The 27,249-nt window shown below is 39.0% G+C and overlaps 1 protein-coding gene across 3 annotated transcripts; it reads left to right on the top strand.

Annotated features, from left to right (window-relative positions):
- The first annotated feature begins 222 nt into the window (after window positions 1-222).
- ift88 (intraflagellar transport 88 homolog) lies at window positions 223-27,203 on the top strand. 3 transcript variants are annotated; one of them, XM_034693959.1, is made up of 25 exons: window positions 223-447; window positions 1,344-1,406; window positions 1,780-1,839; window positions 2,426-2,479; window positions 2,706-2,775; window positions 3,020-3,089; window positions 3,349-3,439; window positions 3,663-3,767; window positions 5,127-5,229; window positions 5,342-5,688; window positions 6,832-6,902; window positions 7,092-7,178; window positions 7,368-7,467; window positions 9,288-9,293; window positions 10,402-10,488; window positions 10,654-10,840; window positions 10,955-11,063; window positions 13,069-13,219; window positions 13,301-13,416; window positions 14,020-14,072; window positions 15,130-15,195; window positions 15,300-15,406; window positions 18,112-18,175; window positions 26,157-26,264; window positions 26,382-27,203. In XM_034693959.1, the coding sequence occupies exons 1-25, from the start codon at window positions 367-369 to the stop codon at window positions 26,501-26,503; spliced, it is 2,478 nt and encodes an 825-aa protein (XP_034549850.1). In that variant the 5' UTR covers window positions 223-366; the 3' UTR covers window positions 26,504-27,203. The 3 variants fall into 3 exon arrangements, with proteins under 3 accessions (XP_034549850.1, XP_034549851.1, XP_034549852.1); XM_034693960.1 differs by lacking the exon at window positions 9,288-9,293; XM_034693961.1 differs by lacking the exons at window positions 26,157-26,264; window positions 26,382-27,203 and adding an exon at window positions 20,437-20,528.
- Window positions 27,204-27,249: the final 46 nt, after the last annotated feature.

The following is a 27,249-nucleotide window of genomic DNA, read 5'->3' on the forward strand; positions in this document are numbered from 1 at the left end:
TGTAACAACTGAATTTCCCCCCCGGGGAATCAATAAAGTAATATCTTATCTTATTAATGAAAATAAATTGAACTCTCTCTTGAAACAAGAAAAGACTGAAGTAGTAGCTTACATTTGTATCCTAGCAACGGACAGAATCAGCGTCAGCCAATTACGTTCCTGCTTCTGCATGATTTCCGCATATTTGACCAATCAGAGGCTCGCAAGTCCGACCGTCCCTCCCTCGCCGCATTGCATTGTGGGATCTCAGCCTACAGAGACAACAAACCGAGGACGGTTTGATATGTGCTGAAAACTCTCTTAAATCACAGTTTTCTTTTGATTCATCTTGCTTTTATTGTAAAGCCACCTCGCTGGAGACGTAAAATGGAGAATGTGCATCTGGCTATGGAGGAGGAAGATCTTTACTCGGGTTATAATGATTATAATCCAACATTTGACTCCGAGGTAAGCTAGCTAGGACGTGAAAATGTTATTAGCCTGTTTGAAATTGGCAACTACTCCATCCGTTTAGATACAGTCAGTGTTAACTATTGCTAATAGTCGTTCGAAATACATCTGATTAAAGACAGTATAAGTAAATCTAAGAGTTTAACTTGCTGATGAAGGTCCATTTTGACATTGTACTGCAGTATGGGGTTATATTTAAGCCCAAAAGACTCACTTCAATATAAAGCACTAAAAACCCAAGAGCTGAACCCTGAAAACAGTCCCCTTAGTCAGCTGTCAGCTCCAGTGACTCCAGTCAGCACTGATCCAAAACACAACCAAATTAAACTCATCATGAAGCACTCCAAAGATCTGTATTTAGAACACTGGAGAAACCAAACAAAGACCCAGTAGTAGAATGAATTATTTGACCATAAACCGTGATTATAAATGATCTGAATATCTGTACAGTGTCAGAGATACAAAACAAAGACGTATCCTGACCAAATACAGGCTGAGCGACCACCAGCTAGCTGTAGAGACAGGGAGACACAGGCAGAAAGGGCTGCCAAGAGAGGAGCGTCTATGTGCTCACTGCTCTACAGGGGACATAGAGACAGAGATGCACTTCCTCCTCCACTGCAGCAAGTTCTCTTTACTAAGAGATTCCCACTACAGGGAAATTAGTAAAATAGTAAGAAACTTCCCAACATTAACCCCAGAAGAGAAACTGTCAGTTCTCCTGGGGGAAGGGTCAGCAGCTCCTCTGGCTGCTAAATATGTAATGTATGTGTATGAATTGTATGTGCTTTGGCAATAACATGTCTTTGTTCATGCCAATAAAGCAAATTGAATTGAATTGAAATTGATATAGGGATGTAAAGCTAAAACACTCACTGTTGACCCGTTTCAAGGAGTTGGAGAATGATATGGACTTCCAGCAGGCTGTCAGGACAAGTCATGGAAGAAGACCTCCGGTAAGCACCACCTGTACTGATAACTGTGGAAGGTTATTCTTAAAAAAATAATCCCTTAATGCAGGGCTCTCAAGTCTCACACATTGGGCGTGAGACACACGCATTTCAACCTGTTCCCACGCTCACACGCCACACTTTGTATTTCTCACGCACAATAATTACTAGGACAACGACCACCAAGTTGCGCCGCTTTTCCTTCAGAAGGAGCTTGCCATGCACCAGCTAATCAAAAAGAAAGACAGGAATATAGCTACCCAACAGCCAATCAAAAATAGCATCACTGTATCCGGGTAAAGCAACACTAAGTTCAAAACTTGAGAGCCCTGCTTAATGTGTTTCAATTCTATTAAATGTTATATCTTTATCCATCCAGATGACTGCAAAATTTCCAGGCACTGCCATTGGAGCTCGGACCCTGGGCACATCCTTTGGAGTAAGTCTCATTAAATTGAATTATTTCAACAATGCCAAAATGTTCTAGGCCCTCTCTAGAGTATGATCCTGGGGTAAAATGTGTAAACATTTGCTACATATTTATAGAAACCATGAATGGATGTGCGTTGATAATAATAGTCATACATATAATTTGTAAAGCTCTTTTTAGAAACTCAAAGATCAATCAATCTTTATTCATGTAGCACCAAATCACAACAAATGATCTGAAGAGTCTTTGCAAACAGGCTGAGGTTATCACCAGATAACAAGCTTTGTTATCTTGGTATTGCAAGATAGATAATTCAAGATCTAAAAGAAACAAACAAACCTGAAATCACCTTTTGAGCAGATATGAATTAATTAATTAAAGTGTATGGATGCATGTCAGCTTAGGGCTTCCTTATATCACATTAGCACCTCTGTTACACATACAGAATAACTGGTGAGTCTTTTTTTAGCAGTGTTGTGATGAAAAAGGTTGTTTTGATTTTGATGCATGAGTTAAACAATCATATTTACCAAGATACGTCAGGTAAACACCCCTGATGTTATTTCAACCTTTCTTAAACCCTTGTTTCTTGAAGGCTCGAGTCCCTCTGGCCTCGTCGATGGGTAGACCAATGACTGGAGCTGTGCAGGTGAGCGAGATTTTGAAAATAAAGAGCTCATCTTGAGTCTGGCATCATCCGTTTTAGTGATAGGTTGACTTTTCTAAATCATGCTTACTCAGGACTGAACATGTGGTGATTTTATTTCAACAACTGTTAGTTATACTTCAGGTTTTCTCAGGTGGCTTTGCACCTTTTTGAATATCCACACAGGCCACTGTCGTGTGTAATTAATCAAAGCCCACTTTTTTAATAGTTACAGGACGGGGCAGCGCGACCAATGACTGCAGTCAGAGCAGCAGGGTACACTTCGTCTATGGTTCGAGGTGAGTTTAAAGCATTCCCAAGCAGAAGCTGTCTATAAAGTATATTGGTGTTACATTCTCCTTTCATATGTGTGAATTTGGATCATCACAAGATTTGCGTTTGTAATTCTGCTGTTGCTCACTATCAAGTTGAGTGTTAGTGAATTTTTACTCTCACCTTTGCATGCATCCATAAGAGCAGGCTGTGGTTACTGAAACCAGACAGTGTTGCCCTGATTCATTTAAGTATGATTTGTGATTCCAGGCTCTACCTTTGACCCTTTGGGCCAGTCCAAGGGCCCTGCTCCTCCTCTTGAAGCAAAGAATGAGGACACGTGAGTAGATATCTAAAATCAACTCGAATGTTTAAATGTTGCTTCTCAAAATACGCCTTGCATTGTACGAGCTGAGTGTTTAACCTTTAAAGAAAAAGCTCTATACAAAGGTTTTTAAGGTGTTTTATAACAAGAATAAGAATTGTCACTCTAACTTGAAGTCAGTATTGAATTATCTGAGACTGGAGACTCTTGTGAAGCAGGTAGAGGAAAGCTGTGTGTTGAAGCTCATTGTGTTGCTCTGTCTGTGATCCTGCAGGCCCGAAGAGAAGATCAAGATCCTGGAGAAGAAAGTGAACGACCTGATCGAGGAGAGCTGCATGGCACAGAGCATTGGAGCCTTCCAGCTGGTCAGACATTGACGTTCTTTAGTGAAATGTTTGATAGCAATGAAGTTTTGGGGATTTTGGTTTTGGGAGAGAAGGGCCTCGAATATCAGCAGGAGGGCATATTTTACAAGCTTGTGGTTTTGTTCATTTAGAGTGTGTGTTGGTTTGTGTTGTTGTGTGACCACATGCATGTCCCTCCACAGAAGAGTGTGTTTGTACATGATGTGTTTTTTTTATTCCACAGGCTCTTGAAAAAGCTAAAGAGGCAGGGAGGAAGGAGAGAGTTCTTGGGAGACAGAGGCAACAATCGGGGAACACAGACCACATCAACATAGACCTCACCTACTCTGTAAGAAGCTAAGACTTCGGCTTCAAGTGTCTCTGAACGAAATGATTGAGCCTTTATTTCCCATTCTCTGAAATAGCACTCCATTTAAATAACCTGCTCTTCATCTATTATTTTATAAGCCACTTTTGTAAGTTGAACATTTTTTTATCTTTATTGGTATTAATTTCACAAATTCACTCACCCTGAACCAGCTTCTCTTTTCAGTTGGTGCAGAAGTTTACTGGATTTTTATTAGCTTAAATAATGTGCAATTAATGTTATTGAGCATTACAGACTTAAATTTCAATATTTTATTACTCACCTTCACTGAAAATTGTAATAGTTTGACTGTAAGGACAACTTTTTCTACTCCCTCAGTACTGATACGCAGAGTAAGAGCCTTCTACAAGCTGCCATTTTTGTTTGATCCAGAGAGAAGCTTTTCTTTTTGAATTATGTGACATCAAAACAGTTAAACTTTAACTACTTTGAAATGCTTCTGCTACTATCTGACTACAGTTTTGTCTAGCTTTGATGCAAACCAAGCTTACAGTCTGAAAAATGAAACATGTCACTGCTCAAGTGAACTTAGGAAAGCAAAGAAATCAGCTGCTACATACACTACCAGTCAAAAGTTTGGAAACACTTTCTCATTCAAAGGTTTGCATTTATTTTAATTATTGTAAACACTGTAGATTAATACCAAAGACATCAAAACTATCAAAGAACATATATGGAATTATTTAATGAACAAAAAAGTGTTAAACAAAGCAGAATATGTTTTATATTTTAGATTCTGTAAAGTAGCCCCCTTTTTCCTTCATGACAGCTTTGCACACTCTTGGTATTCTCTCAGTCTGCTTCATGAAGTGGTCTCCTGGAATGGTTTCTAATTAACATGAGCCTTGTCAAGAGTTCATTTGTAGAATGACTTGCCTTCTTAATGTGTTTGAGACCATCAGTTGTGTTGTTCAGAGTTAGGGTTAGCACACAATGGATAGCCCTAATTGACTACTGTTGTAATCCAGATTATGGCAAAACCAGATTATTTCATAGTTTTGATGTCTTCAGTATTAATCTACAATGTTGAATTTCTTTCAACATGTAGCTTTTATTTTCTTTGTTGACTGAGCAGCATACGAGGACAATCAGGATCTTATTTATCCTCACATGAACAGGTTTTTATGTGTTTGCATGTCAGAGAAAGAGCAGGACTTGATCCTCAGCCAGGACGACATATGTCTGGAGCTGCAGGCAATAAACTTCACCGCTCAGCTATGTGGAAGCAGCACAGAGAAAACACATTAGCTGAGTTAGCTTTATTGTCTGTTGTTTGTTACTTAATTTAAAAAATTGAAACCTTTTTTCTGTCATTGCCAGGTTATGCTCAACCTCGCCAACCAGTATGTGAACAATGAGATGAACCCAGAGGCCCTGAACAGCTACCAAGTTATCGTGAAGAACAAGATGTTCAGTAATGCAGGTGAACAAACGCTTGGCTTAATGCTTTTTGAGACACATATTGAAGGCATGATGGTAAGATTATGTGTTTAGTATCAGCTGTTCTTTTGCTTTGTTTACCATCACTCCTCCAGGCCGTCTGAAAGTCAACATGGCCAACATCTACGTCAAACAGAAGAACTACCCTAAAGCCATCAAGTTCTACCGCATGGCGCTGGATCAGATCTCCAATTCCCACAAGGAAATGAGGATCAAGATCTTGCAGAACATCGGCGTAGTCTTTGTCCGCACGGGTCAGTACCAAGAAGCCATAACATCTTTTGAGCACATCATGAGCGAGAGCCCCAACATCAAGACCGGCTTCAACCTCATCCTGTGCTACTACGCCGTGGGGGACAAGGAGAGGATGAAGAAGGCCTTCCAGAAGCTCATCACTGTTCCTCTGGGGATCGACGATGAAGACAAGTACATCCCGACTAATGTGAGTTACTGTGAATACAAGTTAACATTCCTGCATCACCTTTTCTGGGTTTGAAAGTCTAATATTTGTCTATCTTTATCTTTCTTAAAAAACATCTCTCAACTCAACTCATTTTTATTTATAAAGCACATTTCATACAGTCAAACATGCAGCCCAAAGTGCTCCACAAAAGAACTGAGACAGAAAATAACAGCAATAGATAAAATGATAGGAGGCTAAAACAAGATAGAGGAAGGTAATGCGAAATACGTACAAATAAAAATGAAATCATTAAAATAAAATAAAATAACATAACATAAAATAAGATAAATACCAGAAAAATTAAATTAGATTAAATTAAATTAAATTAAATTAAATTAAATTAAATTAAATTAAATTAAATTAAATTAGGTTGAATAAAATTAAATTAAATTAAATAAAGTTGAATAAAATAAAATTAAATAGAATAAAATAAAATAAAATAAAATAAAATAAAATAAAATAAAATAAAATAAAGTTGAATAAAATAAAATGATACTAAAGCAATGGTAATAATGGCAATAATGCAGTCCAGGGCTAAAAAGAAAGACTCCGGATCAAAAGCCAGATTAAAAAGGTCATTCATTAGTTTGCTTTCAAAAAAACACCCAGAGAGCTCACTGTTTTCATGTCCAGAGGCAGAGAGTTCAGAGTTCAGGTGCATAAAAACAGGAAGCTCATGAGGGACACATGAGGAACATTTAAAAGGGAAGCATTCGACGACCTCAGTCATCATGGTGGAGCATAAAATGACACGAGATCTGTGATGTATGGAGGAGCAAGGTTGTTAAGAGCTTTAAAAACAAGTACAAGTATTTTTAAATCAATCCTAAAATAAACAGGTAACCAGTGCAGAGTTTGAAAAAGTGGAGTTGTGCGATCACTTTTCCTTTTTCTTTGTTTAATGCATTGCAGGAATAAAATTAGTCTTTAAAGACGAAACAATCACACATTTTCTTTACTTTTCCCTCTTTTCCTACAACAACAAATTCTCTGTTATCTTAACAAGGATGAACTCATTAGATGCTTCTATTTAATGCCCTTCAAATTAATCCCTTGTTTTCTATGAACAAGCAGTTCTGCCTGTAAAATCCTAAAGTACGCCTTTTCTTTCCTCCCTCACAGGATGACACCAGCTCAAACATGGTTATTGAGGCCATTAAGAATGACAAACTTCATCAGATGGAGAGAGATTTGTAAGAGACACTCACACGTAACCTCAACACACACTGGCTTCCAGAAAACATGACAGCTTTACACCTCTCATTTGATGTATTTTCCTCCTGAATACCTGCAAATTGTCCATCAAAGACGATGAATAATGATATCTGAACACTTAAAGCATGAAACTGATGACTCTGAATCTGTGTCTCGGCCCTACACAGGAAAGTCCTGGCTGAGAAATTCATCATGACTGCAGCTAAGCTCATCGCCCCGGCCATTGAGTCATCCTTTGCCATTGGATTCGACTGGTTTGTGTTTTTAATTCTAACGTCTTGACACTAGAGGGCATGAAATACACCAGAACACTGCAGCTCTATGGCTGTCATTTAAAATAAGCATTACATTCTACCTGCTGTGTGTCTTTGAGCATCAGATGGTAAAAGTTAAAGTGTTGCACAGTCATACATGTTATTTTTTCTGTTGTTGTTTTCATGTAGGTGTGTGGATATGGTGAAAAACTCTCAGTATGTTGAGCTTGCCAACGATTTGGAGATCAATAAAGCCATCACCTACCTCAGACAGAGAGACTTCAACCAGGTGACTGTTAGTTTCAGCAGCATGAAGGGAGATACCACTCAAAGTATTCTTGGCTGCGCCACAGTTAAAGTTTCACAGCTCTGTTAATGCAACGTGATTCTGGTAGACTCACCCATTCATAACAAGATCATGCTATGTGATATTTTAAAAGCTTCTAATATATTTTGTATAACATCGTACACCTTGCCTTTAATAAGGTAGAGGTTATGCATTTCATAGGATGTGCATGAAACTAAAATCTTAAAGAGTTGGTAGGGCTGTACGATATATTGATTTAATCGATTGATTTGCATTTTTGGTTTCAGGCGATTTAAAAAAAAAAGATAATCTAGATTTTCTCTGAAACCTACTCCGCTGTATATATATAAATATTTAGGAAAAAAGAATGTTGAAACTGAAGATAAAAACTCTGCTTACATGTGATGCAGTTTATTTTATTTATATATGTCTTCAGGGATAAAGGAGACACTTTTTATTTATCTGCAAAAATGTAAAGTTTGATGAAAGATATATTTGCACTACATCTATCCCAATGGGGAAATTGGTATTTTTTCAACAATAGCATAAATAATTTAGTTTTCAAGGAGGTTAATTCTAAAAAAAAAAGACCCATTTTTTCAGAGGAGGTACTTTTATTTTTACTTTTTTGAAGTAGTTTTGGTTCATGGTGCTTAATGTCACAGTCAAAGAAATGATTATTTTCATGAGATGGAAAATTCAGTCTCTTTAAGTTGTACTGCTTTGTTTCAAGCTAGACATTTAGCTGAAAGTTATACTGCTTTTATTACTATTTTCAGGAGAAAGACACAAAAAAAAATTGGGGATTTTATTCCTAGGCCATATCGCCCAGCCCTAAGAGTTGGTAATATTCTTTTTTCATATTTTAAAAACAAATATCAAGTTAAAATGTTAGATATCAATACTGAACGTTGTAAAAGTTTCAAATTGTGAGGTAAAGGTGTGTTTTTTATTTTTTTAAGTTATATTTTTGGGGGCTTTTACACCTTTAAGAGGAGAGGATAGTGGAGGAAACTGGGAGAGAGTGGGGGAATGACATGCAGGAAAGGGGCCCCAGGCTGGATTCGAACCACCCGCTATAAGGGCACGCAACTTAACCATTAGGCTGAGTCCGTGCCCGAGGTAAAGGTGTGTTAAAGTAATCCCTGGCATGTTCAAAGTCACATGAGAATTCAGCGAGATCAACACGAGATTTGCCCAAATCGTGACATCATCAGTTAGTGAATCTCCCTAAAAAGGACAAATCCGTCATTTTAAAAAAAGAGCTATGACTTTGTGGTATTGCAACAGTGAAGGAGGCTTCAAGAATGCTAGGTTTTGGAGTGCTTAAAGAGACAGCGGCTGGCATAAGGAGTTTATAAGACACCAATCTAAGATAAGTTAAGAATTTTCTGAGCTGTAAATCATGTAAAGGTATAACAGAGATTTCAGAGGGACAACATGAAGCTTAAAATGAGCATAATACCTCCTCTTTCAGTATTTACCTCAAACATACTGGGTGTGTCTGTTCGGCTGTGACTTTTATAAACCGTTTAACTGAGTGGTATTTCCCTTTATTAAAAGCGCATCACTTGTTTTCCTTTACATTTTTACGAGTGTTGTTTGAACACTTTTTACAACACGCTGTTTCCATTATTTTTTATTTGCCGGTGTTTTCCTTCATTCATCATTTTAATAAATGTCAGTTTTCTCCTGCTGTGGCTGTTCCAGTTGTGTTCTGCATCAGATCTAAATTTCCCCCTCTCACTGCCCTCCATTCTCTCTTGCTTTTGTCTTGTTTCCTTCCCATCTGCATGCCTAAGGTTGAGGTATGTGTGCCCTCTGTTTCCATGTTCACTGTTATGTTATACTGTTTCTTTTTTCCCTTTGCACTACAGCATGCCTTTTCCAAATAACAGCACTGGCCAGAAGGTTAGAGAAGCAGTTATCGGTTTGAAACCCGCAGAGCAGCAGGGAGGAGATTATAAACAATGTTTCCTCTTTAGTTCTCAGGGCATGAAACTGCACCAACTTTCCCTCATTCACAGGCTTTACATTTATGAAACCCCAAAGTGTTCAGTATCTATAAATAAATGAATGAATGAATGAAAATAACAGCGGAATCATGGGGCCTGTGCACGGCTTGTTTTACCAGCAGAAGATAGATGATTGAACAGCTTTGTGCTGCAGCTAACAGTGGCTATTTGGCCTGTCCTTAAAGCAGCTGTTGAGCTGGAAGCCTAAAATGCGGGACATTTGATTGGCTGAAAAGTGAGCGGGAAGTGACAACATCATAGTTGCGAAATAATTTAAATAATACAAAAAATATTATTATCATAAAATGATGAAATAAGACGACATTAAAGGAATTTCATTGGCTAAAAATGCTAAACAAACTCAGAGCAATTTGTTAAAATTAAATAATAAAATTACATTTTTATTGTACTAGTCAAATATTTGAAAATATGTTTATTTCAATATTTAATTATTCATTTATCCAATATTGAACACTATGGAGTTTCATAAAAATCTGATGCATGGTTGTGGTGCTTTTATACTTTTATACTCTTTTTATTTTTTTTATTTTTTTTTTAGTGTAGGTTTGTCAAAAAGCGAACTCTTTCACAGACAGACTGTTAAAAAATGTCTCCAGCATGTAACAAGCTTACGTGGCATATGAACCAACCATCATTTTCAGTCATTATTATGTGGTGCAGTCATCTGTCCTCACACTCTCAGCACTATAATGATCAAATCACATAAATAATCAATCACATATCAGTTTTATCCTAAAGATATAGAGAGTTATAAAACTTTAAGTGTATCAGAATGTTGGTTTTTATGTTTGTGAGCGTGTTACATGCTGCTGGAAATATCTTAAGTGATGCAGTAACTCTTTCAGTTTTCACCGTGATGACTCTTTGATCTGATTCTCAGGCTGTAGAGACACTGAAGACGTTTGAAAAGAAGGACAGCAGAGTGAAGAGTGCTGCAGCCACCAACCTCTCGTTCCTCTACTTCTTGGTGAGAGAAAAAAACTCTGCAAAAACACATTATTTTACGAGCTGAGAGCCTGCACTAGATTTATTACATGTTTGAAAACAAATGAACCTGAAAGAAGACCTGAAACATCCACATTCTCTGTCACCAACCTGCTGCTGGACGATCTGATCTTTCCCCATGTTACAGGAGAAGGACTACGACCAGGCCGACCGATACGCCGACCTGGCCATGAACGCTGATCGGTACAACCCGGCGGCACTTATCAATAAAGGCAACACTGTGTTTGTCAAGAACGATCACGAGAAAGCTGCAGAGTTCTACAAAGAAGCTCTGAGGAATGATTCGTCCTGCACAGAGGCGCTTTACAACCTGGGTAACTTGATGAATGCACAGATGTTCAAAACTAAGATTGTTCTGCTGATGTGTCCACAACCAGTATATACTGTGAATTGACTCAGAATATTTTGCTGTTGTCCGTTTGCACCAGGTCTGACGTATAAGAAACTGAATCGTCTGGAGGAGGCTCTGGACTGCTTTGATAAGCTTCATGCCATTCTGAGGAACAGTTCTCAGGTCATGTTCCAGCTGGCGACCCTGTATCCTACTGATAAGAAGTGTTACTTATTGTTTTCTGTAGCCTTGTTTACTCCTTGAATTAACATGTCTCAGTTAATATGAGGACACATCTAGATCCAATCACCTCAACCAAACAGGCAGTGGTGCACAAAGTACACGGCTTCATTACTGAAGTCAGAGTATAGATCCTCCTGGTCAAACATTACTCCAATACAAGTGAAAGTTCTTCCATCAAAAAAGGTCCTGGAGTACTTCCTTTTAAAAATACTGAAGTATTCAAAGTACTTTTTAGAATATCTCTAAACGTATTTCCACAAAGCTTGAGTGCAGTCAAGAATGCATGGGTGTACATTCTGCTAAGTTCTGTTTATCTAGAAAACATGATTTCATATCTAAAAAGTCTACCATGAAATATAAACTAAGTTACTACAAGCACAGACAAGTTTCAAATGTTCATCTGGAATCAACCCAGTGTGTTAGCTCCAGACCTCCACATGCTCTCTCAGGTTAGATGATGATGTTTTGTTTGTGTGGTAAACAGATCAGAGATTTACAACAATACCAATCATTCTTTATTTCAAAACCTCAAACTTGGGTTTAAAATATGGCCGTGGTGCTCGGGTAGAGAATCATCATCCTTCTCGGTTATAGTGATCATCATCACGACTAAATGAACGGACTGATCTGAATCAGAATCAGAATCAGAAATACTTTATTTATCCTGGGGAGGGAAATTCAGTCATTACAGTTGCTCTATACACAATAAGTTATAATAAACTCTGTAGAAAATAAATACATGGTTGAAGTCCCCGGAGATCAGGAAGAGGTCACTCTGGTGGTCTGTCTGGAATATGGCTTTGGCAGCGTTGAGAACGTTGGACGCCGTAGTCAGGTTGGCAGAGGGGGGATGTAAACAGCTACCAGTCTGACATGTGAGATCTCCCTGTGCAGATAATATGATCGGAGCCCCACACCTGCATTTGCTCGAGGTACGGCTACACCGTCGAGACAAACCAAACACAAACACAGTTTACGGTCTTTGGGATCTGATTTCAGAAAAGAGAAGAAAATTCATCAGCTGACTTCAAAGCAAAAACTAGAGCACTGATAGAAATGTAGTGGAGTAAAAGTAATAAGTTCCCCCCCAAAAAATACTCAAGTAAAGTACAGATTCTCAAAAAATGTATTTAAGTACAGTACTCAAGTACATTTACTTTGTTACTATCCACCACTGGTTCTCTAATCCTCACTGAAGGACTTCCAGTAGCTAACTGAATAGAATAGAATAGAATAGGGGCGCTGGTGGCCTAGCGGTCTAAGCGCCCCACGTACAGAGGCTACAATCCTCATCGCAGTTTGATTCCAGGCCGGTCAACCATTTCCTGCATGTCTTCCCCTGCTCTCTACTCCCTGTCTCTCTTCAGCTGTCCTATAAAATAAAGGCAAAGATGCCAAAAATGTAACTTTAAAAAAAAAGAATAGAATGTACTTTATTTATCCCTAAGGGAAATTCAGTTGTTTGGCAGATACAATTTTAAAAATCACATAAAAACAAGTAATTCACTTGTCTGACAGCTCATCTCCCATTGGCTAGAGAGTTGTGAAGCCTAATGGCTGCAGGGATGAATGATTGTCTGTGTGTTCTGCATAAGCAAAAGTAGGCACATATTTTTGTGTCAACTGTAAAGTTAAAGTGAAACCAGGAAAAGACAACAACAGGAAATAGATTCTTATATATGAACTGAGAGCAGGAACAGGATTCCTGTTTTCCATCGTGTCAGGGGTTAAAATAACAACTCCTTCAGCTTTACAAAAGAGAGCACAGTAAGTGCTTTAATATAGAGCAGGAAAAGAGCTGCTGAGAGGTGTAAACTGACATATTTAGAAATGTCCACTTATAATCAGATCCTCATGCCCTCTCAGAGAAGTTTTCTGCCTTCGTGGATTTGGAAGGGTTGCTTCTCAAACCTGTATAGTAGACTGCTTCTGTGCACACCTTTTAATTCCTTGACTCGTTGGCTTCAGCTATGAGCTTCTTGGGGACACCCAGCGGGCTATCGAGTGGTTGATGCAGGTCGTGAGTGTGACCCCGACAGACCCACAGGCACTGGCCAAACTGGGCGAGCTGCACGACAGAGAGGGGGACAAATCCCAGGCTCTCCAATACTACCAAGAAGTACGAGAAGCATTTCTGAATGTTTTCACTTAGCGGCTCTGATTAAACGCTCTGATGCCGTCTGGTTTTATTGTCTTCCAGTCTTTTAGGTGCTTCCCGTGCGACATCGCTGTGATCGAGTGGCTCGGTGCTTACTTCATCGAGACGCAGTTCTGTGAGAAGGCCATTCAGTATTTTGAAAGAGCCACACTCATACAGTGAGTACACAAAGAAACACAAGTAAAAACATGTGCTTAATAAAATTGATCATAATTCAACAAATGGCAGCTCACATCTATCCTAATGCCAGAGAAATAATAACTGTTTTTGGTGGAGTCACGTCCCAGGAGCTGCTGTATCGTCCTGAGAAATATTTGTGCCATGATGGCTCCACTTCTTCTGCGCTCTCCTGACATGATTAAGTGATTTATTTCATCTTGATTTGATTCTTGTCTGGATCTCTGTTTCATCAAAAAGCTTATTCTCATCTGGAAGTGTTTTTTCTATTGAAGGAACAGGACGGATGATTCGATTTTGAGAGCCTTTCAGATGAATTCAGAATAATTTTTGTGACCAGATTATGATGGTATGATGGTAAATTCAACGCCAGGTCTGAGCCTAACTCCACCCACTGCATACTTCTGAAAAACAAGCTTAGATAGAGGGTAAGAAGAAGAGGAGACATCTTTTAGAGTTTGCTTTGTCTTGCAATATGTTTCCTCACATTAAAGTCTCATCATTCAGCTTGCAGGGAGATAAACACGCTGAATAGTTCACTGCATGTTTGTGTGTTTATGCCGACTGTTTGTTGTGTCTCTCAGACCGACGCGGGTGAAGTGGCAGCTGGTGGTGGCAAGCTGTTACAGGAGAAGTGGTGAGCTTTATTCTGTTCTTTACCTCTCGTGCAATAGGAGAATATCAATTCATCACCTCTTTCCTACAGATTCAATAAGAACACGATGAAATCCAGACTGAAGAAAATATTAGAAATTCACAAGCTTTACTTCTTTGTCTGCAAATTCAAATTTAAAGTTCAAAGAATACAATAATAATATAATATATATAATAATGATAATAATGCAACACAAAATGTCTGCAAGAATAATGCAAATCAAAATAACAAAAGTGATAAAATAGAGGTCTTCAATGGCAGTAGAAGTAGTAAATTAAAGCAAATAAAGAGGTCCATCTAAGAATTAAAGCGTTAAAGGACAATGACAGGTTGTAAGAAGATGATGTCACTTCAGAGAAAATAAACACAGATTAAAAGATTTGGAAAAGTGAGGCTGAAAGAGGACACAAAGAGGTAAAGTGAAGTAATAAATCTGCCCAATAACATTTAAAGTCTACCACTCTGTCCCCGACATTAAACAACATGTATTTAAAAGTGTTTCCATCAAACCAGAGACACAGGGCTGCAAGATCTGTACATTAATCAGGCAGCAAAGTCAGTACAGGGCTTTATTCCAGATAAATGCAGGTTAAAGGTCTTTTAGTGGCTGTAATGTTGGTTTGATTGTATCTATGACCGTTTTTTTTCCCCTTAAGTTTAGTTTCTTTTGGGCGCTGATGGCCTAGTGATCTAAGCGTCCCACGTATAGAGGCGTCCTCGTCGCAGAGGTCGCTGGTTCAACTCCCGGCCGGTCGACCATTTCCTGCACGCCTTCCCCAGCTCTCTACTCCCCACATTTCCTCTCTCTTTTCAGCTGTCCTATCTTATAAAGGCAAAAAAGCCCCAACATATATCTTTAAAAAAAAAATTTAGTTTCTTTGTGAAGTTGCAAATTGAGCTGCTGTAATAAAAAAAAAAAAAAGGTATAATCAAGGAAATGTCTACACCCACAAACGTCAGCACTTAGTCTTTACTTGCTGTAGATTTATGCAGTTTAAGAACCTTTAACTTACTAACATCCTTTTCTTTGTTATTACAGGAAACTACCAGAAAGCTCTGGAAACATACAAAGACATTCACCGCAAGTTTCCTGAAAATGTGGAATGTAAATCATCCTCTTTGTTACACAACCCTCATATTCAAAACTCTTGACCACACATTTAACTCAAAGATCAGGGTGTAAAGAGTATATGTGTGTCTTTTTTACAGGCCTGCGTTTCTTGGTGAGACTCTGCACCGACATGGGACTAAAGGAAGTCCAGGAGTACGCAGACAAACTGAAGAAAGTGGAGAAGATGAAGGAGAACAGAGAACAGGTGTGCCACCGAGTCTTAGCTACTTCACACTTTGCTTTTAAGATGTGTGGTGTTACATAAACATCTTCTCTTCTGCTCTCTATCACCTGTGAGTTCAACCTGGGAGTTATTCACCCTGTTTGTAGTTAATAAAACCTCTCAGCAGCTGCCATCACTCACGCTGACGGCTCCTTTTCGGAAAAAATACGGCAGATGGAAAGCTATGGATTTTACATCTGGAACAAAAAAGGAAAGAAAGAGAATAACAGATGTTTAATGATCAGAAACATTGATAATAACGCCAACAAACAAACACAGAAGACGAGGAAAGTGTAGAAACAAAGTAAAGAGTGTCATCAGGGGAAAATGAAACAATGAAAATGTCACAGTGTTTGATTGACTGTCCAGGTTTTGCAGAAATGTGACAGCAGTGAGTTCTGATCGCTGCAGATTAGAATAAATATCTTGGTTTTATACATAAGGACTCTAATTGTTTAATATGAAAGTATTTGAATTCATGTTCACCCTCCCTGACCCGCCTAAAAGCTGTCTTGTTTAACGACATTCAGCGTGACGTCCTTGCCGACCTTTTGCAAGCTTTCATTCATCATCTTTTCCTCTCTGATGACTTGGCGTCCTGACATGTCGTCTGTTTCTGCACACAAACACTCTGATTGAAAACATACGTGAGTCCTATCGCCAACAAACTGGGTCAGTGGTCACTGCAGCTCCAGAAAGAGGCATAAAAACATCTGTTTTTCTCATCTTTAGTTGTTTTTCTATGAATCAAACCGTTTCAGAGCAGAGGTCTATACATCTGTTTGACACTTGTGCTGGCTCAATAAAAACAGTCTGAGTTATTTACAGGTCTGATACGACACAGAGTCGTATTTGGGCTGCTCCTCTGGGATGTGTGGATGGATTTGATAAGCGGCCTTTGGTTTCATCATAAAACAATCAGGATTATTAGTGCTGGATTACCCGTATTTTATTTCTTTATTTATGGTTTATTCATTAGAGACAGATACAGAACACATAAATAAACTGAAACAGACGTCCAGTGCAAGAATCATAGTGTTTAAAGCGGATGCTAATTTGCAACATCCATCCCAAGAGGGCTTTTTTGAGAGTTTAAAATCAAAACAGTGAGTTAAAAGAAAAAAGAAAAGGTGTGTTAGGTACAGCAAGATGCAATGAACCAGGATTTGGTAGACCTCTTGACTGATGAAGTCCAAACTTAAATGGTTTCTTTCTTGGACTCTGCAGCACCTTTCCTCCATGATTTATGAAAATCATGCCATCAATTTTGCCTAAGCCCTTTCAAAATAAAAGCATAAAAACATAGCTTTTCCTACTCTGGGCTGACTTCATTTATATTATTACCTGAGTGTCTTATACTTACTTGATTTTAATTGATGAAATCCCCAAATCACAACAAATGTTATCTCAAGACTCTTCCAAACAGAGCAGGTCTAGACCGTACTCTATGTTCTATTATTAACAAAGACCCAACATCAAGACAGGATCAGATCTAGTCCCATCTTACAGACAGGACTCACTCTGAGCTCATCTTAATCCACCATGAGCAGAGCACTTTGCAGCATTTAGCAAGTTACAGTGGCAAGGACAAACTTCCTTTAACAGGCAGAAACCTCCAGCAGGACCAGACTCATGTTAGACACACATCTGCTGAGGCCGTGTTGGGGTTGGAAAGAGGGATAGAGGAGAATAAGAGAGAGAGAGAGTGCGATGATCTTATCTTAGTAATGTATACTGATTTATATATAAACGCTCCTTTGAAGATCCAGTTAGGACATTTTTGTTGGCGCCCCCTGTGGACAAAGTGACACTTCTTATTTCTTTGCTGATCTTGTCTTGTGCATGCATAAGAAGTGTTTTCTCCTGAAAAATCTCATCCTGCTGTCTTTCAAAAGTCAACTTAGCTTCAATATCAGTCACTTTCATAACCCATCTAAAACTCCTTGCTTTGGCTTTAATGTTCCCTAGTGCTGCAAAGGTTAGCTGATTCATGAAAGGCTCTGTAAAAAGTAAAAAAAAATTATTCAAGCCATATTTTTAGAATGTCAAATGTTTGCTTATTAAGCATCTTAAAATCTGCAATGTGCTCCATTATCTTGTCTCTTGTTTCTCACTCCTACAGCTCCACACAATCAGCCAACAGCCCTAAATATCCCATTATTGCATTCTTATCTTGACTGTAGCTTCACTAGCTGAATAGCAATCCACAAACTGGTCAGAGTTCCGTTAAGTTCCCGGCTATGATAAATATGTTACTCTGAATCGCTCTCATTCTTCAAAAACTTAACAGCAGGATGACTCGGTCAAATCACAAGCAGCTGCACTTAAATCAGCACAGATACGCTGCAGAGGAACAATCCTGCAGACTGACGGACACACAGGGTCAGATGAGGACTCCAAAGTCTGTTAGTGCTCATTATAGTGTTTATGACTGGCATTTATACCAGTTTATTCATACGTACGTCATAATCTACTTGGATTTGTGTTAAATGTTTCTGCTTAGCTCATGTTTGTGTTAAAGTTGTTATGTTAATAAAAGGGACTACATTTTGGACACAGTGAGAGGTGGACAAGGAGGCAGTACAAAGTTCCTACTCCTGTCTATGGGGTGCATTTTGTTTCCTTCCTCGCCTGCAATTGTAGTCTAACTTTTTGTATTCCTGCTCCTTCATTCTCTCTTCCTGCAGAGGGTGAGGTCGGGGCGGGAGGGCAGCGCCAGAGGTCGAAGAGAAGGCAGTGCTGGGAGTGCTGGTGAGTCAGAAGTTACATAAAAGGTTTAGTCTTTGATGGCCGAGAGTACAACTAATGAAGGAAACAGAAGTTGTATTTTTAGACCTGTGATACACCTATGTTAAAGTGTGGACTTGATTGAAACTGTGTAGAAACTCTTACTGTAACATTTTCAATTTCTGCTGAGTGTATTTTAAACCCGAAGTCCCAAACCCTGACATTAGTCATTATGTATTTTAGGCATGAGACAGGCTGTGCTTCAAACCTCAACTGTTCTAAATAAGTCATAGCACAAACATTTTGAAGCCTGTCAACAACTCAAAACTGGACTGTAGTGCTCTCCCTGATCCAATCTGTTATATTTGATCGTTTTTTCTGGCTGAACTCAAACTCGTCTTTTAAAATGATGATGCTATCATATATGAAATCTAGATGTGCTCAGAGAAGGAAACAAAAGCATCCAGATATATGTTGAATAACTTGCTAAGTCACAATAAAGAGTATCAGCTTGTGCTAGGTGCACTTGAAAAAGAGGAACGTGCAAAACCCTTTTCCTCTCCAAGGTTTTATGTATGAAGTCAAAGAAGCTCAGAAATTATTCTGACAAAGTTTGTTTCCTAAGGTGCATTTCGACCAAGAGTTCCAGGGTCTTTTAGCCCCAAGAACTACTTTACCCGGAACTAAAAGGTTCCTGTGACCCTATTGTTGTCTGTGTTTCAAAAGTAACTCAGAGACTCAGCTGGCGCTGTTTTAGATGGTGCTATATTTCATCACAGATGGATTCACTGAATGAACACGTGAGAGGAGATAAGCGCGAGTAGCAAAGACGTTTCAACACGGCTTTAAAATCCTTTTGAACTCAAAAAGCCGTGGCAGAGATCAGCCGGTGTTTTGGTTTAAACAGCGACCCTGTTAACTGGAGACTCTCAGCCGGATGCATCCCTCATAAACGTCTTTAGACGATCATTAAATATCTGATGAGGATATTTTGAAATCTTAATAAAAACTAAACTAGTTTGCATTCCCAGGAACTCCCTCTGTGTTTCAACAGCTGTGTAAACTGGAACACCGGGGAGAGACACATTCACGGTGGGCTGAGAGAAGACTACTGTTACAAGCTGCTAAATCAAGAGAATCACAGCTTCTTCTTTTGAGAAGTACACACACATATAAAAAAGATAGAACAAATAAAAACTAATGAAAGAAAGAGAAATCAAGAGAATCACAGATGGACAAACAATGGCTGGGAATGGTTTTTGGAAAAATTTGACAAAAAAATTACAAAGAAAAAAAAATAAATACAAAAGATTTTGAAAAAAAAAGTGACAAAAAAAAATTTGTTCAAAAAAATTGTTCAAAAAAGAATTTTTGAAAAAAAATGTTTGAATTTTTTTTTTTGAATAATTATTTTTGAAAAATGTTTTGAAAAAAAAGTTTTGAACAATTTTTTGAAAAACACTTTTTTCAAACAATTTTTTCAAACAATTTTTTCAAACAGTTTTTTTCGAACAATTTTTTTGAACAATTTTTTTTGACGTTCAGCTGAAGGTCTCCAGTTTACAGGGTCACTTTTAAAACCGTAACACCGGGAGGAGAGACGCATTCACGGTGGGCTGAGAGAAGACTACTGTTACAAGCTGCTAAATCAAGAGAATCACAGCTTCTTCTTTTGAAAAGTACACACACATACAAAAAAGATAGAACAAATAAAAACTAATGAAAGAAAGAGAAATCAAGTGAATCACAGATGTGTGTGATGTTATTGTGGACGGTAGGAGGAATAAAAACACTGTGGTTAATCTGCCAATCACCTTTGAAAAGTACTACCCCCCCAAGAAGGGGCTTTCAGGGGGGAGATTATCTACCCCTGAACTAAATTTAGACCCTGGGTCCATCGGTTGAAACTCACCTAGTTCTGGGGTTAAGTTCCTCTGGTCGAAAAACGCCTTTATTTGATTACTAAATGGAAATAATCAAAGTAACATAGATGACTAATCTGGGTGTTTTTTTTTTTGCAGTTTATTTTTTCATAACACAGGAGAAAAACTATTAAAAATCAGACTCAGAAACCTGTTTTTTCTTTTCTTACATGTCACTTTAATGTCGGCTTGAGAGAAGAGCGGCCTTCTTGATTAAATGAAAACTAGGTCAAGTTCAAAACATGCTATTTTCCTCATAAAGCATCAAAAAGTTACTCAAATATTAGCAATGCTGTTGTAAGATTCCCTGAATGTCATGTATGTCAACACTTCCCTCTGTTTTCCACACATGCTGCTGGACAGCCTCCACACCTGTCCTCGCCTCCCCAAAGAAGTCTGGCATTCTGGGTACATCTCACACCACACCGGGCCCAGACTAAAGTCATGATCTGTTACAAGTCTGATTATTTTAAAGGCCACAAAGAGACGCTGTGATGGGATTCAGATGTGTTTCTGTAAACCCACTCAGGTCTCTCACACCTCAAACACCTCTCTGGGTCGTGGTAATGATCCTGCTCTGGTTACAGGATAATCACGGTTCATTAGGAATCATAACACAGCCTCAGCTTTTCATGTAAGACTGCAAGACACATTGAGAGCTTCCAGCCTCTGCATACACATGAGAGAGGATAAACCTCGTCAGTTTGAGCTCTCCTTCACTACAGATCCACAACAAATACAGACGCATTCTCCAGACTGGCTCCGACTCCGGAAAGCTGGCTCCTGGGCAGAATTTAAACTCAATCCAGACAATCCAGAGAGCTGCCAGAGAGTGTAACGAGGCCCAGCTCTGCTCACTCTTACAGCAGAACGTCTCTCCTGTTGTGTATTTAAATACATATATATATCAAGCACCTGTTAATGTGACTGCTGCTCCACCCTGCCAAGACTTCCATTACTCTCCTTCATCTCGATGAATTAGATTAGAGAATCTGAAACTCTTCTCCTGCCAGAGCTGTAACTGCATTTATTAAGAGCAGCAGCTTTGCATTATGTTTGATGCTTTTTATCCTTGTGTATTGATTCTGACACTTTAAGTTATCAAACTAAACTCTAATCCTTTTTCTACTCTCTCGCGGCACATCAGAGGCGGATGTTAAAACAGGTGAGAGTAACGGTGCCAACAAACAAGTTCCCGTAAAGCTTTCTTTACGCATGTTTCACTGATTATCTCCTGGAACTTTGACTTTCTCTCTGCACTTGTTTTCAGTCTAACTCTGTTTCTTTTGCCTTTCTGCGGCTCGGTTTCTCTGCTGGCTCTTCCCGCTTCATCTTCTTTCTGTCTGCTTCCTGTATGCTGCCCAGTTTCTCAATCTGAACCTAAACAACTCAGTCCACTGCTGGACTCAGGGAGAGGTACGTAAGATCCTCACTCCAGATTAAGAGATTAAAACATGAAGGGTTAACAACAGAATGTGATAGAAAAGAGTGGAAGAGAATGGAATGGAAGTGATTTGAATGTAAATTAATGGACTAGAGTGTAAGTGAATGGAATGGAATACAAGAGAATAGAGTGTAGGTTAATATAATCTAAGTCAATAGAAAGTAAATGAATACAATGGAATAGAACGAATGTAAGGGAATTGACTGTAAGTGAATGGAATAGAAGTGGATGGAATGAAAGATAGTAGAATTTAAGTGAATAGAAAGTAAGTGGTTGGATTGGAAGTTAATAGAATGTAAGGGAATGGAATTTTAGTGAATAGAATGTAACTTATTAGAATAAAATATAAGTGAATGGAGTGCACAGGAATGGAATGTAGAGTGTAAGTGAATGGAATAGAATACAATAGAATGGAAGATAATAGACTGCAAATCAATAGAATGTAATTGAACAGAATGTAAATTAATTGGAGGTTAGATCATAGAATGTAAGTGAACGGAATGGAATGCAAGAGAATAGAATGTAAGTGAATAGAAAGCAGTGGAATGGAATTCAAGTGGTTAGAATGTAAGTGAATAGAATAGAATGCAAGGGAAGGTAATGTAGGTGAATTGACTGTAAGTGAATGGATTGGAAGTTAATAGAATAGATGGGAATAGAATGTAATGTAGAATGTAAATGAATAGAGTGTAAGTGAATGAAATGGAATAAAATAGAATGGAATGTACGATAATAGATAAAATGTAAGTGATTGGAATGTAAGTTAATGGAAGATTGTAGAATGTAAGGGAATAGATGAGAATACAATATTATGGGAGTGAACCATACACTGTTAAAAAATATGGACGTAGTATCCGTGATGTCACCCATCTGTTTCTGAACGCTGTTTTGAAGCCAATCGGCAGCAGCAGCCATATTGCTTCTGTCGAGCCAGTGTGACGTAAAGAGGCGGGCTTTGAGCCTCCTAGCCAACAGCTGCAGTGTTCCTGCAGGCAGCTGAGCCTCTCATTGGAAGACTGGTAATCTCAATATCTTCGAAATTGCCGAATTAGAAAAAAATTCACCCCCCTCACAGTGAGAGGACATCGAGAAATTAGCTATTCAGACTACACTCATCTTTTGTACCAGGCTGTAAACATGTTTATTAATGCTGCAAAGATCGTCTTTTTCCCATTCATGTGTATGTGACTTCCGGTACTTCCGGAGCCAGCCTCAAGTGGATCCTCGATGAACTGCAGCTTTTAACACTTCCGCATTGACTCGTATTTTTAGACTGGAGGTTGCCGCTTGGAGTGAACGCAATAGAATATGTAAAAAGTGATATTAAAAAAACTCCATGTGCTTTACTTTAGAGGGCTAATAGAAATTAACATTTTTGCCACAGTGTCAACAGGCAAAACTGAAATGTGCTGAACTTCTTCCTGCAGATTGACTTGATTTAATGTGTGATTATGTTGTCCCTGAATGTTCTACAAAGCAAAGATTTGCTATCATAATAATACTAGTTAAAATAGAATATCTTTGTCATTGCAACAGATACAACTAAGCTGAGTGTTCAACTTGCCATCTATGAAATAATAGAAGTTAATAACAATCAAAGACACAATAATGAATAAAATACAACACACATTAATAAGTAAAAACAAAACAAAACATTTGTTTTTAAGAAGTCTCTAAAGGCTTTTTGTTTAATTAGATTATTTTTTTGCCATCAAGAGGTTTTATTTGATAAATGATTTTAATGCCTTTTTCAGAAAGAGATAAACAAAACACCTGACACTGTACAGTCATGAGACTTCACTTACTGTGTAGAGATAAATAATGATAGAGAAATGATAAATGCAAAAACACTGAATAAGAAGACCCTGAATAAGATCCACAGATATTCTGACAGGTAGCCGTGATGTTGGGCTGTGGTCGTTTCTGTGTTTGCACTGAGAGTGCTTACAGTGGAGAAACCTCTGTCAGATATTTGAGAAAACCTCTTCTGCCTTTGAGTTTTCTCTCTTTTCTGCAAAGTCTGCACATTTTCAGTCCTGTAAACAGAGTGTTTGGAGAGATCTGCGTCATTATTTGATGTTTTTGAAAGCCAGCGAGAGGAAAAGAGTCCTCTAATCTTACATATTTTCACTTTGTGTATCGCTTTCTTTTGTTTCTTCTTCTCTCTGTGTAAACAGCTTAACACATTTAGGCTAAGGTTGAAACTTAACACCATGTATCATCTCTCACTCGGCCTTTTGTCCTTTAATTTGACTCTGTATTGATCTCATAGTATTCAAAGTGTTCTTGGAGATAATCTCGAGCTGTAAAAAAGAGTTGCAGAAGCCAGAAAGCTGACTCATCACAGTTGATCAATGTCTCTTTAAATCCTTTTAAAAGTATAAATCATGTCGCGGATGAATCAGGAGTTCAGCTGTCGTAACTCAAAGTGTGGAAACTGTTGCACACGATTGGATTTCAGTCTGGCTTCCAACCTGTTGTATCGTCCCTCTTTTCCAAATCTTGCCGTTGTGTTATAAAAAAAGGAACGCCTCTGAGACTCTCCAAGAAAAGGAGAGGAAACGGAGGGAAAAAAACAACATTTCCCAGCACAGGTTCGAGTCTGCCAGCAGTTTGTGAGGCCTCGAGTGAGATGTTTCAGTCTGTGAGGAAAAGGTAGAATATCAGGCTTTCCTGTTTTTCACTCTCTGCATTCGACTGTTTCCAAAGCTACCTGGCAGCCAGATGTTGCTGTAATCACGTCTGTCCTTCAGCTCTTTACGCTGCTCTGTCAGCTCGTCATCGTAGCCTGGAAAACACACACACACAAACACACACACACACAAACATTTTCAAACGTATTCGTAAATCTCGTGAAGAGTCCCAGCTCGATGTCTGACATGATGAGGGCCGGAGGTGGTTGTATTTCTCTGCCTGGTTGGTAAATTGCTCTCCTGGGGGATGTTGTAGAGATTTCCCTGTTGGACTTTGATGGATGGCCTCTTAAAAGTGCCTGTGATTACAATTAAAGGGTAATTCTGGTGTTTTAAGCCTGGCCTGAGGATCTACAAAACATGATCCCATTACTGCAGCCTCTTTACACCAGCTCCCTGTTAGAGAGTTGATTTTAAGATCTGACTTTCAAGGCTCTTCATGCTTTATTTATATAGCGCCAAATCACAACAAACCTTATCTGAAGACTCTTTCCAAACAGAGCAGGTCTAGACCGTACTCTATGCTCTTTTATTAACAAAGACCCAACATCAAGACTGGATCAGATCCAGTCCCATCTTACAGACAGGACTCAGTCTGATCTCATCTTAATCCACCATGAGCAGAGCACTTTGCAGCATTTAGCAAGTTACAGTGGCAAGGACAAACTTCCTTTAACAGGCAGAAACCTCCAGCAGGACCAGACTCATGTTAGACACACATCTGCTGAGACCGTGTTGGAGAGAGAGAGAGATGATAGTGGTGAGAAGATAATAGTAGTAGTATGTATCTCTTATATGTCAGCGCTGTACGAACCAACACATACATTAAAATCCTTGGATATAGATAAGATAAGATATTCCTTTATTCGTCCCACAGTGGGGAAATTTAACATCAAGATCTGTTGGCTGGTTCTCTTGCCAAGCTGGGAACAAAAGGGGACAGAGAGCTTTTTTATGAGCGCTCTGAAACTCTGCAGAGGACATCAGGTCAGCTGAGTTAGTGATCTCTTAGTATCTCCTAAAAACAGACTTTTATCAACGAGCCTTTCCTGGTTTTACTTGAAATGTCTTCATCCTTACTTTTGCTTAGGAAATTCTGACCTGCTTGTCTTGGATTTTCAAAAGTGCTCTATCAGTAAGGGTTATTATTCTAGGAGTCGCTCTGTGGTCGGTCAGAGAAGCAGAGTTCACAGACCCCTTTTGCTATACTTAGTGAAATGAGCAAACAATCAGAGGAGCTAAAATGCAGCAGGTAGCTCAAAATAAAGGATGAATGCCTGGACTTTAAGGACTGGAATGTGTCTTATTTGTAAAGTCTAGATTTTTAAACACATTAAAGAAATATCCAGCTTGCAGTAACATGTGAGGACTGACGTGCTTTACTTCTACCTTCACACACGCAGACATTTCATAAGTGTCTGCCTCAGTTTGGATGAAAATCTCACGTCTCTGTTATGTTGACTTCACACAGTGTCAGAAAAATGAGTGACCTTCAGTTTGACCTCTGAGCTCTCAGAAGTCTATCTAATGTAGTCTGACGCCATATCTGAATATTAATACTTTATATACAGTGGTGTGAACACAGACAAATAACCACTAACAAGTTAGAAATGCACAGTGTGACTTTTAGCTGTTATTTGATGTTGTGAAATGTGGTTTAATCTGGGGCAGGAAGTGGAGTTTCTGCTGGTTAAAAAAGGGGAGAGGATTGGGGCACTGGTTTAGCTCAGTTGGTAGAGCAGGCTCCCCATGCACAGAGGCTCCAGTCCTCCACACACTGCTCATAGAGGGATCATGACAGTATCTGGTGCATGCCGTCCCCGTGTCCCCAAAGAAAGATCTAGCTTTCCATGAACTACTTCTTAAAATTCTTGATATGCAAACCCTGATTCAGACATCTTGAACTCTTGTGTTAACGTTCGTGTCTGCCTCTGTGTTCGTTGCAGACAGCGCCCACAGCAGCAGCAGCACTAAAGGAGAACGACTGAGCGCCAAGATGAGGTCACTCCCTGGTTCCAATGAGCCTTACGAGGCCAGCAGCCCAAAAGAAATAGGTGAGGAGTGAGGGAACCTAATTTATTCTGTCTGTCTGTCTGTCTGTCTGTCTCTCAGTTCTCTCTAAAAAAGCAGCGTGATTTCTGGACTTGTTCTCCTCTGTTCTCCTCGTATAGACGCTTCCTACGTTGACCCTCTCGGGCCTCAGATGGAGAGACCGAAGACGGGGGCCAAGAGGCGAGTGGAGGATGATGATTTTGCAGATGAAGAGCTGGGAGACGACCTGCTGCCGGAGTAGAAGCAGTGTCTGGACATTCTGCACCTGAAAGGCCAAAAACTTCAGAATGAAACTGAAACATTTTAAACTTGAACTTCAGGAAAGAACAGAAAGGTTACAGGACTTCATTTTTATGACTCTGTTATCCTTCTTCAGAGCGTAGGAGTGAAGCGTCTTAACTGTCTTAGCTTTATCTTCATACCTTTGCTGGAAACATAAAGGCTTTCTTCTGAAAGATTCATATTTAAACATAACTCTTATAATCCGGCCTGCAGCGATTCAGACAGTTTTGTTCTGGCTCTGTGATTCACAGAGTTGTTGAGGTTGAACTCAAGTTTTTCGGACACAGACCTCTTCCTCCCAGGAGAACGGCTTCTTTGCCGCTCACTTGATATGCATGTGAACGCCCTCACACACCCTGAAAGCCCCCTTGAATCCAGCGTCAGGGCACGGAGCCAAAACAATGAAACACATATCACTGTTCTGATATTTTCGACTGCAAGCGTATGTTTCCATATGTGAGCGTGGGAAACTTCTGGAAAATCCATCAACATGGAGATACCAAACTTTGTGTAATCTGTCTTATTTTTGTACATTTTGTTCTTAATCCAAAAGTTTTGCTTTGTGATATTTATATTTATTGTTTTTGTTGTTTTTGTACAGTATAAGAGTGAAAGCAGACACATTTTGCATAGAAGAAAATTAAAAACTGAGAATCTGAGGAATGGGTGTTGAGTTATTCCAAGGAGAGCAGATAAAAGTGAAAG

This window comes from Notolabrus celidotus, chromosome 10, assembly GCF_009762535.1.
Source record: "Notolabrus celidotus isolate fNotCel1 chromosome 10, fNotCel1.pri, whole genome shotgun sequence".
Lineage (NCBI taxonomy): Eukaryota > Metazoa > Chordata > Actinopteri > Labriformes > Labridae > Notolabrus > Notolabrus celidotus.

Excerpts from the sequence above, each read along its gene's own strand:
- ift88 (XM_034693959.1), top strand. The coding sequence starts at position 367 with ATGGAGAATGTGCATCTGGCTATGGAGGAGGAAGATCTTTACTCGGGT. Across the intron at positions 6,903-7,091 it reads CATCAGATGGAGAGAGATTT|GAAAGTCCTGGCTGAGAAAT; the intron begins GTAAGAGACACT and ends GGCCCTACACAG. Across the intron at positions 26,265-26,381 it reads CAGCAGCCCAAAAGAAATAG|ACGCTTCCTACGTTGACCCT; the intron begins GTGAGGAGTGAG and ends CTCCTCGTATAG.